Below are 13,868 nucleotides of genomic sequence, written 5' to 3' on the forward strand. Positions count from 1 at the left end.
CCCTTGCCAACACTCAAGATAAGAAAGTCTCACACTTGCCAGAGGGAGAAAAAAAAAAACAGGAAAACTGAAAAGAGAACTGGGGCTGCGTTATACTAACCACAAAATGGGCGATAGGAGGCTGTTTTAAAAATGGATGGGAATTGCCATTCACCAGGACAAAGTTATTAATGAGAAACTGTCTGGAGTGATTTAGGTCATTTCCAATAGAGTCAATTTTCAACTACCCAGTTAACCAGTGTAAACCTCTGAAGGAGTACAGAAATCCAGCACTTGATCTCATTTTAATTCAAATGTTAAAAGACCTCCACTCAAAATGAATCTGGCTCCTTCACACTAAATCCTTATTTATGAGAGATTAGCCACAAGAACAGAGAATCAACATTTGATACTAATATATTTGTGTGGGTGTGTATGTGTGTACACAGATAAACTACCTCATAAGAAGATCGGAGAATTCAATGACACATTAAAACTGTTCCTGGACCACTGTTATTCACTGATAAATTTGAGGAGATTAAAAGATTTTTATGTTCCTTTTCCTCCTCTATTACAGACCATCATTCCTGGGACTCTGTCTCCATTCCTACTGTCTACACACATACAAAAGAAGCTGCACAGGGGTGTGAGGAACCTGCTCATTCAGTAGCCACTCCATGCAAGTTCTGTCCTATGGTTCATAAAGGGTTTGAGAAGTCTGGGAAAATAGTAAAGTGATTTAAAGTTCCCATGTAGAACTAGTTCCTCCTTCTATTGACTGAATGGTTGAGGTCATATTGAGATGGAGAATAGCCATATTTAATGTGTGCTAAAACCATTTCATGTCTTCATAGTTTGCTCCCTCAATGACCATGTGAAGTTCTGAGCAAGCATAAGCCACATCCATAAAACATCCTTTGCTGATTGATTCCCACTTACAATTACTTTGAAGTGAAATAAGAATTTTGAGATGCTTGCAGAGCAATCTGTGTGAAGAAGTCTCCTAATCTATAATTTCTCCCCAGTTATTCAACTGTCTTGCCCATATCTAATCTGATAGCACTGTGTTTTAGTAATTACCTTTTAAGAATCTTTCCCAAGTTTCACATTCATCATTAGCTTTCATTAAGCTATCAAATTAATTATTCATTACAAGGAATAAAGCTACTTTCTGGTTGCACTCAGATTCATTTGGTTAACATAATATTTAATTCATTTGTGTAATTATAGATATAAACAAGCCTGGAACTACTATGGATCAACATCCTATTAGAAGGAGCAAACATGTGAAGGATGTACTGGGGAGGGGCTGATAGCCTCTAGATTTCAACTACTCGTAGGTATTAGTCAATAAATCTTACAGAAGGAATAGAGAGTGACAGCTAATCCAGTGAACTGATAATGGAAATCAGATTTTTAAATTTAAATTTTTTATTGTATTCCCAACTTACAGATGGAGAAACTGAGGTACTGAAATTTTAAGTAACTTAATGAATATCACAAATCTGCTAAAATCCTTAAAGGATATACAGGAAACATGATTATATGGAAATTCTAAGCATTATCTAGGAAGTAGCAGAGTAAAATGGCCAATTACGTTCCAGTGAATAGTGGATGTGCTGAAAGTGTGAGGGATAGTTAAAAGAGGATTCAAGGAAGCCTTCTTCAAAAAGAGGAATGCTTAAGTTGAAGCGCAAACCAACCAGACAGAAGAGAGACAGAGGCCCCTGGGGATGAAAGAGAGCCAAAGGCAATGAGGGCAGCATGGGAAAAGAATTGCCAGTAGTTCCTAGAATAAAAGGAACATGATTAAATAAAATGAATTAAAGAGGTGAGTAGAAGCCAAATACAAAGACTATGTTATGCTAGAGAATTTAAACTTTGCTCTGAGAACAGTAGGAATTACGCTTTTGAGTCACAGGCTCAGATTTGAGCTTTTGGCTTATCACGTTGAGTGCACTATGGAGAAAGGACTGCAATGCCAGATAGGAAGGAGGCTGTAGCAGTAATCCAAGCAAGAGCTGATGGTGGTCTGAGTTTGCATTGCATCTATGGAGATGGAGAGGAGATATACATTTAGTTGCTAGCTTCATTAGGACTTGCTAATTGATTGAATGTAGAGGTGATGGTGACAATGAGGAAATATTAAGGGTGAATGAGGTTTCTGGAGTAGTTGACATCTGGATAGAGGGAGGTATCGTTCCTCGAAATAAGAAACTCACGAGGAAAAGGAGTAAGGTTCAGGGGTGAGGAAATTTAATTCTAGACATGTTATATTTGAATATCCAGTTTGGGAGTGGTTGAATATATAAGTCTACAGTTTAGGAGAAAGATGTGGGCTAGAAATATGGATATGGTAAATATCAGCACATAGGTGTGAATAAAACTCACAGAAAATGAAATAAAGGAAGTGGAAAATGGGGAAAGAAACTGAGCCAAACGTCCTCAAAATGGTAGCCCATTTCTGACTATCTCTGTCATATGGGTGATATGTCAATTAGCAAGTCACCACACTTATACATAAAGGCATGTGTATAATGGCATACTTTTTAAAAACTCCAATGCACTAAGCCTGACTCTCCTTACATGAAACAGATGGAGAAGACTGAGCTGGAAAATCCATAGCATGACTGTGGTATTTCTTGACCACTCCAAGTAGGCAGAATGATCATTCAAAACCAAGGTGCCATCATTATAAATATTTCCTAGTTGTACATCATCAAAAAAAAGTGGTGGAGTTGACACCAACGGTAGCTGGAAGGAAGAGGATAGGATATCCTATCTAAAATGTTCTTCTTCAAAGTGAATCTTTTCTCTCCCTCAAAAATGAGTGGGCTTTTACACGTGATTTGCTACAGTGGAAATTAAAAAACACTAGAATTGGAGTTAAAGTCTCCACTCTACAAAATATCTCCACTCCTCAATAATGAACAGGTTTAAACAGCCCCTAAGGAATGCTTTGGCAGGGAAAAAAAAAAAAAAAAAAAAGGAATGCTTTGGCAGACAACGTAAGAAACAATCACTGCAGAAGTTGAATTTTAAAATAAGCTTCCTCTTTTTACCACAACAGGTTAGTTACTTTCTCTGGGTATATATCCTCACCTAGAGGAGCAAGGTGTTCACAGATGAACTCTGGGGTTTAAGAGTTAAGTTAGAACACAGACTTCACTGGTGAAGTCCCATACGTCTGAATCCATCCCCCACCCCGACCCCACGCAGGTAGACAAGTACTTCTAGCCTGGTAGCGTTCTCAATCAGAATTTGTCATCACTCAAAGCCCAGGTAGACCACGGTGCCTATGTTAATCTTTTCCTTAAAGGTCCTAGTTTTCATTTTGCCTTGAAATAACTGTGACTATTTTTATTATTTCTAGCTATTGCATACACTCTATGATTGCCATCACAACTTATTAGAAGGTCATTTCCCATAATTTCCCCCAGCTCTATCCAGTGCACTAAGGCTGGCTATTTGTAACGCAATATACTATTTCCAAAAACTTTTACATTTTACTGTTTTTATTTTTTGAGCCGATATGTACGGGAAAAATCGACCAATATTAATGTTAGAACAACTGTATTTTCACTGAAACCACTGTTTCATCTGTGGATGGTAGGATAATTTCTAATTTTTTAAAAAATTTGGAATTTAAAGTTTTCCTGATAACTGAACTAACTTTACTCCCCTCACGTTCGCCAAAATACCTCCAACTCCGAAAGCTGGCCTAATAGTTGTTCAGTTGTTTGCACATTCCCTTTTTCTCTTCAACTGCATTTGATATATGTTTCCCAGGACGTAGTGGAGACTGCTGGCCAGAGAGGCTGGAAAATATAACTCCGAATTTCCTACAATCTCAGCTCCACTTTCTCCCGCGCTCCCGCCCCGGTCTGGAGCCCTGTTGTTGTCACGTGGACTCGGGGCGACGGGGCCCGGCCGGCCAATGGACGCGCGGCAGCTCCGCAAGCCCCGCCTCCCGACTCCACCGCGCCGGGGACTTTGCGCACTAACGCAGGGAGCAGGCGAAAAAGTTTCTTTGCCGGCGAGAGGGACTTCGGGGCGCCGACGCCGCTCGGGCTGCAGGGCAGCCGCAGCTGGCCGTCGTCTCTGGTTTCCCTCTCGCTGCTCCGGGGCATGAAAGGGCGTAGCTGCTGGGCGTAAAAGAAAGGAGTTTGCCGGGAAGCGCAAGAGAAGGGCGCGCGCACGCGGCTCCAAGCGCGGGCGGCCGCTCTCGGCTGCAAGTTTGTGCCGGGCCGCCAGCGCGCGCCGGCTGCGGAGCGCCGGGCAGAGCGAGAGGCCGCAAGAGCGCGATGGGCGCACCGAGGCTCCGCGTGCCGTCGGTGGCACTGGGACTGCTGCTGGGTGCGGTGCTGGGACGCCTGGGCCCGGCTGAGGGTAGCGGTCGCGGCGGCCCGGGGGCGCTGGGGCAGCCTTCCGGGGTCGCCGCCGAGCGCCTGTGTCCCGCTCCCTGCCGCTGCCTCGGGGACCTCCTGGACTGCAGCCGCCAGCGGCTGGCGCGCCTTCCCGAGTCGCTCCCGCCCTGGGTCGCTCGCCTGTAAGTATTCTCCTTGAGGGCGGAGGGGGAGCCGCTCGAGATTCGCGAGGGGCCGGGGCGCTGGGCGCGCGGTTGCCTTTTCTGGGGCAGTTACTCCTGACCCAGGCCTCAAGCGGCGCTCGGTGGAGATGGAAAAGGAGACGTCGAGGCCTCAGTCGCCCTACCCTAGTGCCTAGCGAGCCGCGCAGTGGGCCCTGGACTTGCCCCTCGCTGGCCGCAGGTGGGCGAGGGAAGGGAGCCACTGACAACTCGGAGGAGTAGAGTCAAAGTCCTGAGCCCAGAGCCTGCCAAATGGATTCAAATGCGCGCCCCTGCGAGGGCGGGACAGGAGAGGTGGCAATCTGCGGGTTACCAGAGTTCGCAGTTCTCCCAGAGTGTAAGGTCCTGTGGCTCAACTACAGTTTCTAACTGGTTCAGGCCCCCTTTCCTGTTCCCAACCAGTAACTGAATGAGCTCCTTTCATTTGAGAAGGCCCCTCAACAAAGGTCCGTCACTGTCCAAGCTATAGTAGACACCGTTTTATTGTTCTCTCCCCTGTGCTTAATGTCGCTATAGGAAGTTCCATGAAGCCTCAACCAAATTGTAACACATCCTCGTTCCAGTAAGAAGTTGGCGAAACTAATCAGTAGATGTGGAAGGAAAGGAGCTAGAGGTTTCAGAACGAAGGGCGTGATTTCTATAGCTTCTCAGCAAACAGTTTAGAAGGACTGGGCGCTGTTATGCAAGTTTTTGGATGCTAGCTGTGAAGTCTGAAAACCTGAATCACTGCCAACTGCGTGGAAGAACAAGGAAGAGAATGTAGTTTAGTTAGAAAGGCTGATTCTTTCCAAACGTCGTCTCCTTATTCTCTCCCAGCCCTAGTTTTGTTAAAATGGGCGGACTTTTGTAAAATGTAAACAATTACAACTTGTGTTTCTTAAAAAAAAGTTATCTTGTCTAAAAGAAATTAAAGTGAGGTCCATCCTTAACCCTTAGATTTGGGCCTAGCAGAATTGCAATGGAAATTCTACATTCTTAAAACAATTCTACTAGACTGTCCTAACATCCTACTAATAGTAATAGGAAGTTTGGTTCCATACTTTAAGAAATTGTGTTTTTAAATCATTGTGCTAATCAAAATCTTTATTTGTGAATTATGGGATGGTTGGCCATCAAAAACATACTCTTTGTGTTAATAAACCTTAGTTTAATAAAAAAAGTGGAATTAGAGTTTTAGATTTTCTGATCTCTTATGGGATGTCGTTTAGTAGTTTTTTGGTTTTGTTTTATAATTGAAGAAGGAGATAAGGGCTTTAACCTGAAGCAGGAAGACTTTCAATTAGTTGTGGCTAATTCTGTTCAATTGCCTCTTGTGGAGGTCATGCTGCCTTATTCATGAAATGTGAATGGTTCTATTGACAACATATGGAACTGAACATTTGAATGACTGGAGGTGAACATGTGTAAATAATAGAGAGATGAGAAAAAGAAAATGAATAGCTCTTCCTGGAGTGTGTTTAGAAATGCTTGAATGATTCACCAAATTTAGCTTATATTAGTAGTTTCTCATTGTCAAGTAGCCTATTAGGTCATGCCAGTGTACAATATATATTTTTTGTGTGAATTTGGATGTCTTAAAAAAAATAACTTGGTATTGATTAAAAGTTGAGTTAAACCAAAAGGGTTTTGATACCTATTTAAACATTGTCTTAAAAGTAGCTGACCTAATTAGGATTTCGTTTTGCAGATAATTTGGTGGCACACTAAAAACAAATTACAGTTTATTTGGTTAGCACAATCTTTAATTACATTTCCGCCAGCAGTAAATTGTCTCAATACAAGTCCACATTCCTTAAATATATGTGAAAATAAGTTCCACTTGTATAAATAAGCACTAGGTCTGTTGTCAGAAGCCCCACTGTGATCACTCATTGGACAGCTCTGTCATTCTTGTACTTGTGTGACTTTTAGCCAACTTTGTAGTTGTCACCAAACCATGTGGTCTAAATTCTTTATTGTAAATGTTTCTTTTGTTTGTGCCTAAAGCTCTAGAGGTCTCCTCTCTCCACCTTTGAAAGAAGCAGAAAAACACGTGGAATTGGGCTTTAATTCTCTGTTACTCGGTGTTTGGAACAAGAGGCATAAGATAGCTGTTTCTTAAAGTTTACATAATTATAAAAGTGTTTAGGTAGACTGTTCAGAGTTCAGAAATAAGTAGAAAAATACATATTGTTCTTTCCCATATCCTAACTTTTTCTTGGGTAATTAAGATAGTAAACATTTGCCTTAGGACTAATTTATGAGAACACCATTCAAGAAAACTTTATCTTTTGTGTCATTTGTTGAATTTGCAAATTTAAAAAAAAAAAATTTCTCTACGTGTGTATTTTTTTCACTTGTTTAGTTGTAATTTATTGCCTTAATTTCATGTGTGAAAAATTGAATAGTTTGAGCTGTGAGATAATAATGTGGTCCTCTTTTCAAAAAGTGACTTGTAATACTTTGATGAAAGTGGCTTTTAAAACAGGAACTATTTGAAGCTTTGCTTACAACTGCCGTTAAAGGCAGACTTGAGTTTACATCTAGAGTTTGTGCTTACAAAGAGCTCTGAACCCAAAGAGGAGTTGCTTGTTGGAATATGGTACTTAGCCAAAAGAGGGAAAAGTTGCTCAATTGCCAGTGAGAGCTTAATGTATTAAAACCTCACTGGAATTTCAGAATTATTTATCTTATCACGTAGAAATGTTTGCATGAGCTGGGCTGAGGCGAAAGTCCGAAAGGTACTTTCTGCTGCTGAGCCTTCTTTAGCGTTTGCCTGTTATAAATCGTGTGGTCGGTACCAGAATTGAGGCTGGGGTGGGGGGTCATGGTCCTTATGGTTTTCACAGCTGTTTTTCTATATTTTCCAGACTAAAACTTGAACATAGCAGGCTGATTTATGAGTCACTTTGGATCAGTGTCTTAAAACAGCTACAGCCTGGCTTTTTGTTTTTCAGCTTTCCAGATTTCTGCTGAATTAGCAGCTCTGCAGGCCCCAGTGGGATTGATTAAGGAGCTGTGCTGGATTTGCATTTTAAAATTTGACTTGGAAGTCAGATTTCCAAATGCGAAAAGGAACAAAATGGTGGCTGGAACTAAATGTTATAAATTAATTATTTTCACATATATTTATTCACTTGCTAATGTGCAGGAGGAGAGACTTTTTTTTCTACCTTGTAGAGTTTGATTTTCCAGCATTTGGCCAGCTGAGTTCTAGGTAAATAGTTAACACCTCCCCGCCTTACCACTTATCCCATTTATTAACCTCACTACACAAAGTTTTTTGAAAAGGTTTCCTGGGGAAGATGTTCATTAATGGAACTCTGAAAATGAAGAATCTGCTTTTCTTACTGAACGTTCTCATGGGTTTAAGAAAATACCGACATTGTACGACTTGTATTTGTTTTTAATGTGGTCTAGCCATAAAAACAATATAGGGAAGATTTAGGAAAGTGTGACATCCTTTAACTGGAAAGTAATCATTTCTGAAACATAAACTGTATTAAATCTAAATTTAGACACATTAAAAGTTTCATGGCTTTAAGTATTTAGCAGTAAAAGTCACTTAGGTGATTTTTTTTTTCTCCTACATATAATGTGGTTTTAATAGTACACAAAACTCAGGAATGGAAGTGTGTTGCAATAACTAAAATATTTAAGGTTGCCAGCTCCCACTTCTGGATCAGAAATGAGTGGTCCCCAGCATGTGTACATTTCTCAGAAGGCAGTTTCTCATTTTAAAAGTCTTTTGTTGGAGATCTCATCCCATTACTGGTTGGGAAAAAAAAAAAAGTTAAACCCTCTCTTTTCTCATAGGATTGCCCTACGAAATAATCCTCAAAATGAAGTGTGGTTTTCGTTTTTTTTCTAATTAAAAAGAAAACCACCTGTATTAAATGTAAATGCCAGATCGGTTCCCCTTTTCCCTTTAAACATTGAAACAATAGGGGATGCAGTTTTCTGCTTGTTCAATGTTCTTTAGTTAAGTGGATCCGAATGAGACTTTCTGTTGATTCAGGCAACCTCCCAGGTGAAGGACTCTTTTCGCTGGTTGTTTTTGAAACCCTGTGGGAAATCTGTGACTGTCTGTGGTGCTAAAAGCACACAGGTTTTGTTTGAATCCTAACGAGCTGTTGGGCTCACGGGTTCCTTGATGAACTCCAGACGGACGTGAGCTGGGCTGTGAGGGAAAGTGTCTGGCTCCAGCGTGGTGAGCATGCACAGCGGTGGTTGTAATTGCAGGATTTTTATAGTTTAAAGACTGTGCCAGATTTTTTTTCATGTTATAACTCTACCAGAACAAATCTACTCATGTCTGTTACTGTCTGGTAGGTCTTTAGGCAAACATGTTTCAAATAAAACCTTTGCAGATTTTTTTTTTTTTTGAGGGGGGTGAAATAGAGAAATCCAGGTTTATTCTCAAAACAAACATGCAAAGACTGAAAGATCCCTGATTTCTAATTGTTAACTTCATAGACTAGATGAAGTTACACTGTTTCTCTGGGTGTGATTTTTCTGCCTTTCATTTTTGGTTCATGCTTTGTGCCAATCCAGTTTGGTTCTCTAAAACGCTGGTTAGTTAAAAGCCTTCATTTTTAAACACTGAGAGAATTCATTTGGTAAGGGTTGGTGAACCTCTTTGGGGGGGAGAGCTTTCAGCCATACTGTTTGTAAGTCTGTTTTTCAGTAGCTGTTCTAGTCATTTCACTTTCAATTCACCACATGGCAGGCACGCACTCAGTGTGTCCACGCAGAAAGGAATGTAAGCAAATATTTACCAGGCTTTCTTTAATATTGTGGAGTCTTAAATGCCAAGATGATGGCCTAGTCTAGGATATTGTATATGTAGTTTTGTTTTGCTTTTTTTTTAAAAAAAATTACGATGTCTTAGGGAAATTGTTACTAAGTTAGATGAAGTCTCTGAGTAAGAAGATTTATTTAATGATTGCAAAGAAATCTGATCATAGGTTCCTAGATAGCCTACTTTGTAGGTGGTTTATGTGGTTTACATTATACATTATATTATCTGATACTGAGATTTGGGGAATTCAGGAAAGCAGAATTGTTGTTTTTGACTCTCTCGACACATACACACACCATGATACCTTAAGTAATTTGGTGCCTGAACCCAGAGAAACAAATATGTGTGAAGAGCAATTTCTATTTTGTTTGCCTGTAATAAGAACACTGATGCTTAATTTTATGATAATAATAAAAAGGTTTCTTTAGAGGTTTGAGTTTCAGCAGCCTTCCTAATTAGCCACTTTTCATAGGACATGACTTCATCATATCAGGTTGGAAGTGAGGAGATGGTAGGGGATGGGGAGGGTGAGGCAAAACAGCCCCGTTCACAAGAGATCTGTTCACCCTGTGCCAAAACACATCTCCTGAAAATCTGTGGGCCCAAAGCCCTTGAATCTGCCAGTCTCCTGAAGTAATTTTGTCCTCAGAATTTGTATTTTTGATTTTGGCAGTTTAGTTGCCATCTAGTTTGGGGATAGGATGAACCAATTATTCCTTACATTGTCACTAGTGTCGTAGAGGAATTTCATAAACCCATTCTGTCTTACACATCATTAAGCACTATTAGTGATTTTTGGAAACTACTTACAACTTGACTTTTGTTTTCTCATAGGGACTTGAGTCACAACAGATTGTCTTTCATCAAGGCAAATTCCATGAGCCACCTTCAAAACCTTCGAGAAGTGTGAGTCTTACTTTCTATTTGAGATTTGAATAAAATATGCTACTTAACCGTAGAGAACATTTGGATTATAGTAAATTATTTAAAAACTTTTAACTTGGGAGGTATTTTTAAATAACTTTATAAAGTTTTCACCTCTGTGATTTACAGATGACCTAATCAGCCTTTTTCTGTCTTTTTTTTTTTTTTTTTTTTTGGCGCTTAAAGGAAACTGAACAACAATGAATTGGAGACCATTCCAAATCTAGGACCAGTCTCAGCAAATATTACACTTCTGTCCTTGTAAGTGAATGTTAGCAGGATTTTGCATGTATGTTTGCAGGGACCGTGGGTAGCAGTTCCATATGGGCTAGAGTAAAGGTCTTACAAGCAAAAATATGAATACTTCCTTCTGTAAAGAATGGAGAAGCATTTTTTAAATTGGTTGACTTGTTCCCCAGCCTCTTTCTTTCCTAAATTTTAAGTAGCATTGTAACAACACACTTTCCACGTTGCTGTCATTGCTGAGCTGGTATCCCAGGTTCAAGACACTGCCTTCACCTCATAGAGACATGTGTTTGATTATGTCCTGAAGACTAGGACTAATTCTGCTTATTACTCAGTGGCTGGCATGGGATCTGTGGATTAGGTATTACACAGTTCCTAGTGGAGGGTGATTGGAGCTGTTTTGTGAGAGAAAGTGGGAGTTGGTAACAAGGCACTGGAGTATTCTCTTTTAAGTGTGGCACCTGTAGTAAAAACCGAGGTTCAGAAACATCAAAAATATCAACTTTATACAGTTAAAATTAGGTATGTGATTGAAGTTATAAATACCATTGCATGTTGTTTTGCAAAGATGAGTTTTCAAATAAAATTAAAATTCTAAATTTTCTGTATTTTTAGGACAGATAACATGTTTATCGTCACACATTGAAGATGTTTTGGAATAATTTTGACTTTCGGCACTTAAGGGTAGCATTTAGAATGTGCAGTATTTGATTTCTAAAATTTAAGTAGCTTGCCACCTTAATCTTGAATAATTAAAAAATATATCTAAGCCACCGAGGTTAGAATGTTTTCCTTCCTTAAACAAGTTAAGAAAAGCCCACCATTGTTGGTTGCTTCTGGGAAAGGTGTCGTGGGGGTTAAAATTATACAGTAAATTTCAGGAAAGCTGTTCAATTAATTAAAGTGATCACTACCCAATTGCTTACATCTGGTGATTTATAGAGGTTGGTTTTTACGGAGGGCCCAGGTCACCTAAGTCACGGGTGCAGCCGCTGTGTCTGCTTTCCTCTGTTTGAATAAGAACTAAGTGACATTTGATACTGATGTGGTTTTTTCAAAGATCAGACACAGAAAGGAATGAAAGAAAAAGGAGTTGGTATTTGACAAATAAACACTAAATTTAAAAAACATTTTTATGCTAGCATTAATACCTGTTTTCTTTGTCTTTCACATTTGCTTAAGAATTTAGAGTCTAAGTGGAGTACTGGTTTTGGTATCTTAAACAGCTTTAGCTATTCTCATTTGACCAGTGGGGCCTCTCTAAATCCCAGGGAATGCTGCTTCCCCCTGCTGATCTTGCCCTGTGTATTGGCAGATTCTGTCAGCATGTTCAAGAGAGTCTTGAGTTGAGGGTCATTGCGTGCTTCATGGCTGAGAGGGTCCACAGGGGAGTTTTGGAGTCTGGGTGGGGTGGAGAAAACAGTCTTCCCTTTGGCTTGATATAGAGTTGAAATCCTAAGAACTTGTAAGGAAATTAGAAACTTCCATTGGAAATAAATAACCTAGTGATTTTACACTTCCAAGCTTTCATTTATAATTAGAAAACCGAAATTCAGTCTGGAAAGATGGAAACCTTCAAAATTTGAACTGTTCTCCCTATTTTCATTTGTTTCACTCTAGTGAGTGCTAAGTAATCTTTACTGACCTTGAATAATCTCACTTTTCTTTCTCCTTAATCTGTTGCATTGCATCTGACCAGGGATTATTTTGTTCATTTTATGTAATGGTAGATCCTATTTATTACCTAGATTGCATAGCATCTGCAGAGGGTTATTTATATGTGATGGGACTGCTAATTCAATATGGGTATGAAAAATTGTCTTCATACCTATGAAATATGTTGAAAAATATATTTCTCTGCTGTTTTCTTCTACAAATGTGTTTTGCCTGTAGGCCTCTTTGGATATTGCAATACACAGTCATTGTTTCTAAAGCACCATTAATTTCTGTCTTATGTTATATAGGGTAGAGCATTTTCTTTTATATAGAAGCACTTGAACATCAGAGCTAAAAATCAGTACTTATATTTCTGAAATTTCAAAGGAAATCGTTAAACTACATACCATGGCTTAGGTTAGAAAATTGCTATGGCACCACGGTTAAACACCATGTCTTTCCAAGCGGCTCTCAGGACTGTATGACTTTTATTTGATCAAGGGTTTTTTTGTTTTGTTTTGTTTTTAACATTTTGTGGAGGAAACAGATTTTGGGGGTCATTTGCACAAGTTAAATCATTTGAAAATATGTTAAAAGAAAGGAAAATCAGTTGGAGTCTTGAGCAAAAGATTTAATGTTGGTGCTCCATCCTGTTGCTGATCTGTGCAGTGGGAACCCTTCCCAGCTGGAGGCAGGGAAGCTCACCTGGTGAGACCTTCTTCTTTGCTCATCTTCAGGAGCAAATGGCACCCCATATCCAGAGATGAACATCTGATAATGTTCAGACCACTTCTGATAATGTCAGGGAAGCCTGGTAAAATACCAGGGTCTTGGGATGGTGGTTGAATGAGCATTGAACTCCCCCATTAACAAAGCTCATCTCTAACCTTTTTAGGGGTCTGTTGGAATGTAAAAGACTTGAATAGATTTGTTTTCTTTTGAATCCCACCTAGCATGAGCTCAGAAGTCAACTGACATGCTAGGGGCAGGACATGGTTTGTGGGTTTTGTTTTGTTTCGTTTTTTTTTTCTCTATCTTGTAGCCTTGGCAGGATGCTATATTTTAAGGGAAAAAATGCACTAATGTTTGGAATGAACATATAATAAAACTGTTGACCCGGCATAGGTAAGTTGATTTTACCAGATGTGGTAGTTTTGGCTTCCTGTGAGGTGGCATGAACCACTCAAGCATTGGACAGTTTTGAAAACTGTGACTTGAGTTAGGACAGGTTTGACTCCACGGGTCCTATAATATTATTGTTGAACAAGAGAATTCTCATTGGTCATTAAAGAAAGCTGGTTAGGTCTTAGTCTTGACATTGATGGTTTATATAATATTGCCCAACATGTAAGTACTTGCCTGTAAGTTAGAATTGAAAAGATTTAGGTCCCCAAATGTCAAAGGAGTACCCAGATTACTAGTTAAAAAATGTAGATTTCCTTACCCTATCCCTAGAGATTCTGAATGGATGGGGTGGGGTGGGGTGGGGCCCAGGAATATCCATTTTAACACATCTACCTTACCGGTTCTGATTAGATATTGCATAAATATTTCTGGAACTACTGATAGACTCCAGTTTGTTATAATCAAATAAGCCTTTTCTCATTATTTCTTATCTCAAAGGTAGAGCATTTCTCCCACGTCCATCATGTTCTTCATAGTCTCTAATTTTTCTGGAAATGGCAATGTCATCTT

General features: G+C 39.7%; 1 protein-coding gene across 1 annotated transcript in view; it reads left to right on the plus strand.

Moving 5' to 3' along the window:
• Positions 1-4,003: 4,003 nt before the first annotated feature.
• LRIG3 (leucine rich repeats and immunoglobulin like domains 3) overlaps positions 4,004-13,868 on the plus strand; it is a 45,577-nt gene continuing 35,712 nt past the window's right edge. Inside the window, exons 1-3 of the mRNA XM_032420943.1 lie at positions 4,004-4,528; positions 10,182-10,253; positions 10,458-10,532. Coding sequence (XP_032276834.1) covers positions 4,284-4,528; positions 10,182-10,253; positions 10,458-10,532 — 392 coding nt within the window. The 5' untranslated portion in view covers positions 4,004-4,283. The remainder of the gene's footprint in view (positions 4,529-10,181; positions 10,254-10,457; positions 10,533-13,868) is intronic.

This window comes from Phoca vitulina, unplaced genomic scaffold (genome assembly GCF_004348235.1).
Source record: "Phoca vitulina isolate PV1807 unplaced genomic scaffold, GSC_HSeal_1.0 scaffold23, whole genome shotgun sequence".
In the NCBI taxonomy this organism is placed as follows: domain Eukaryota; kingdom Metazoa; phylum Chordata; class Mammalia; order Carnivora; family Phocidae; genus Phoca; species Phoca vitulina.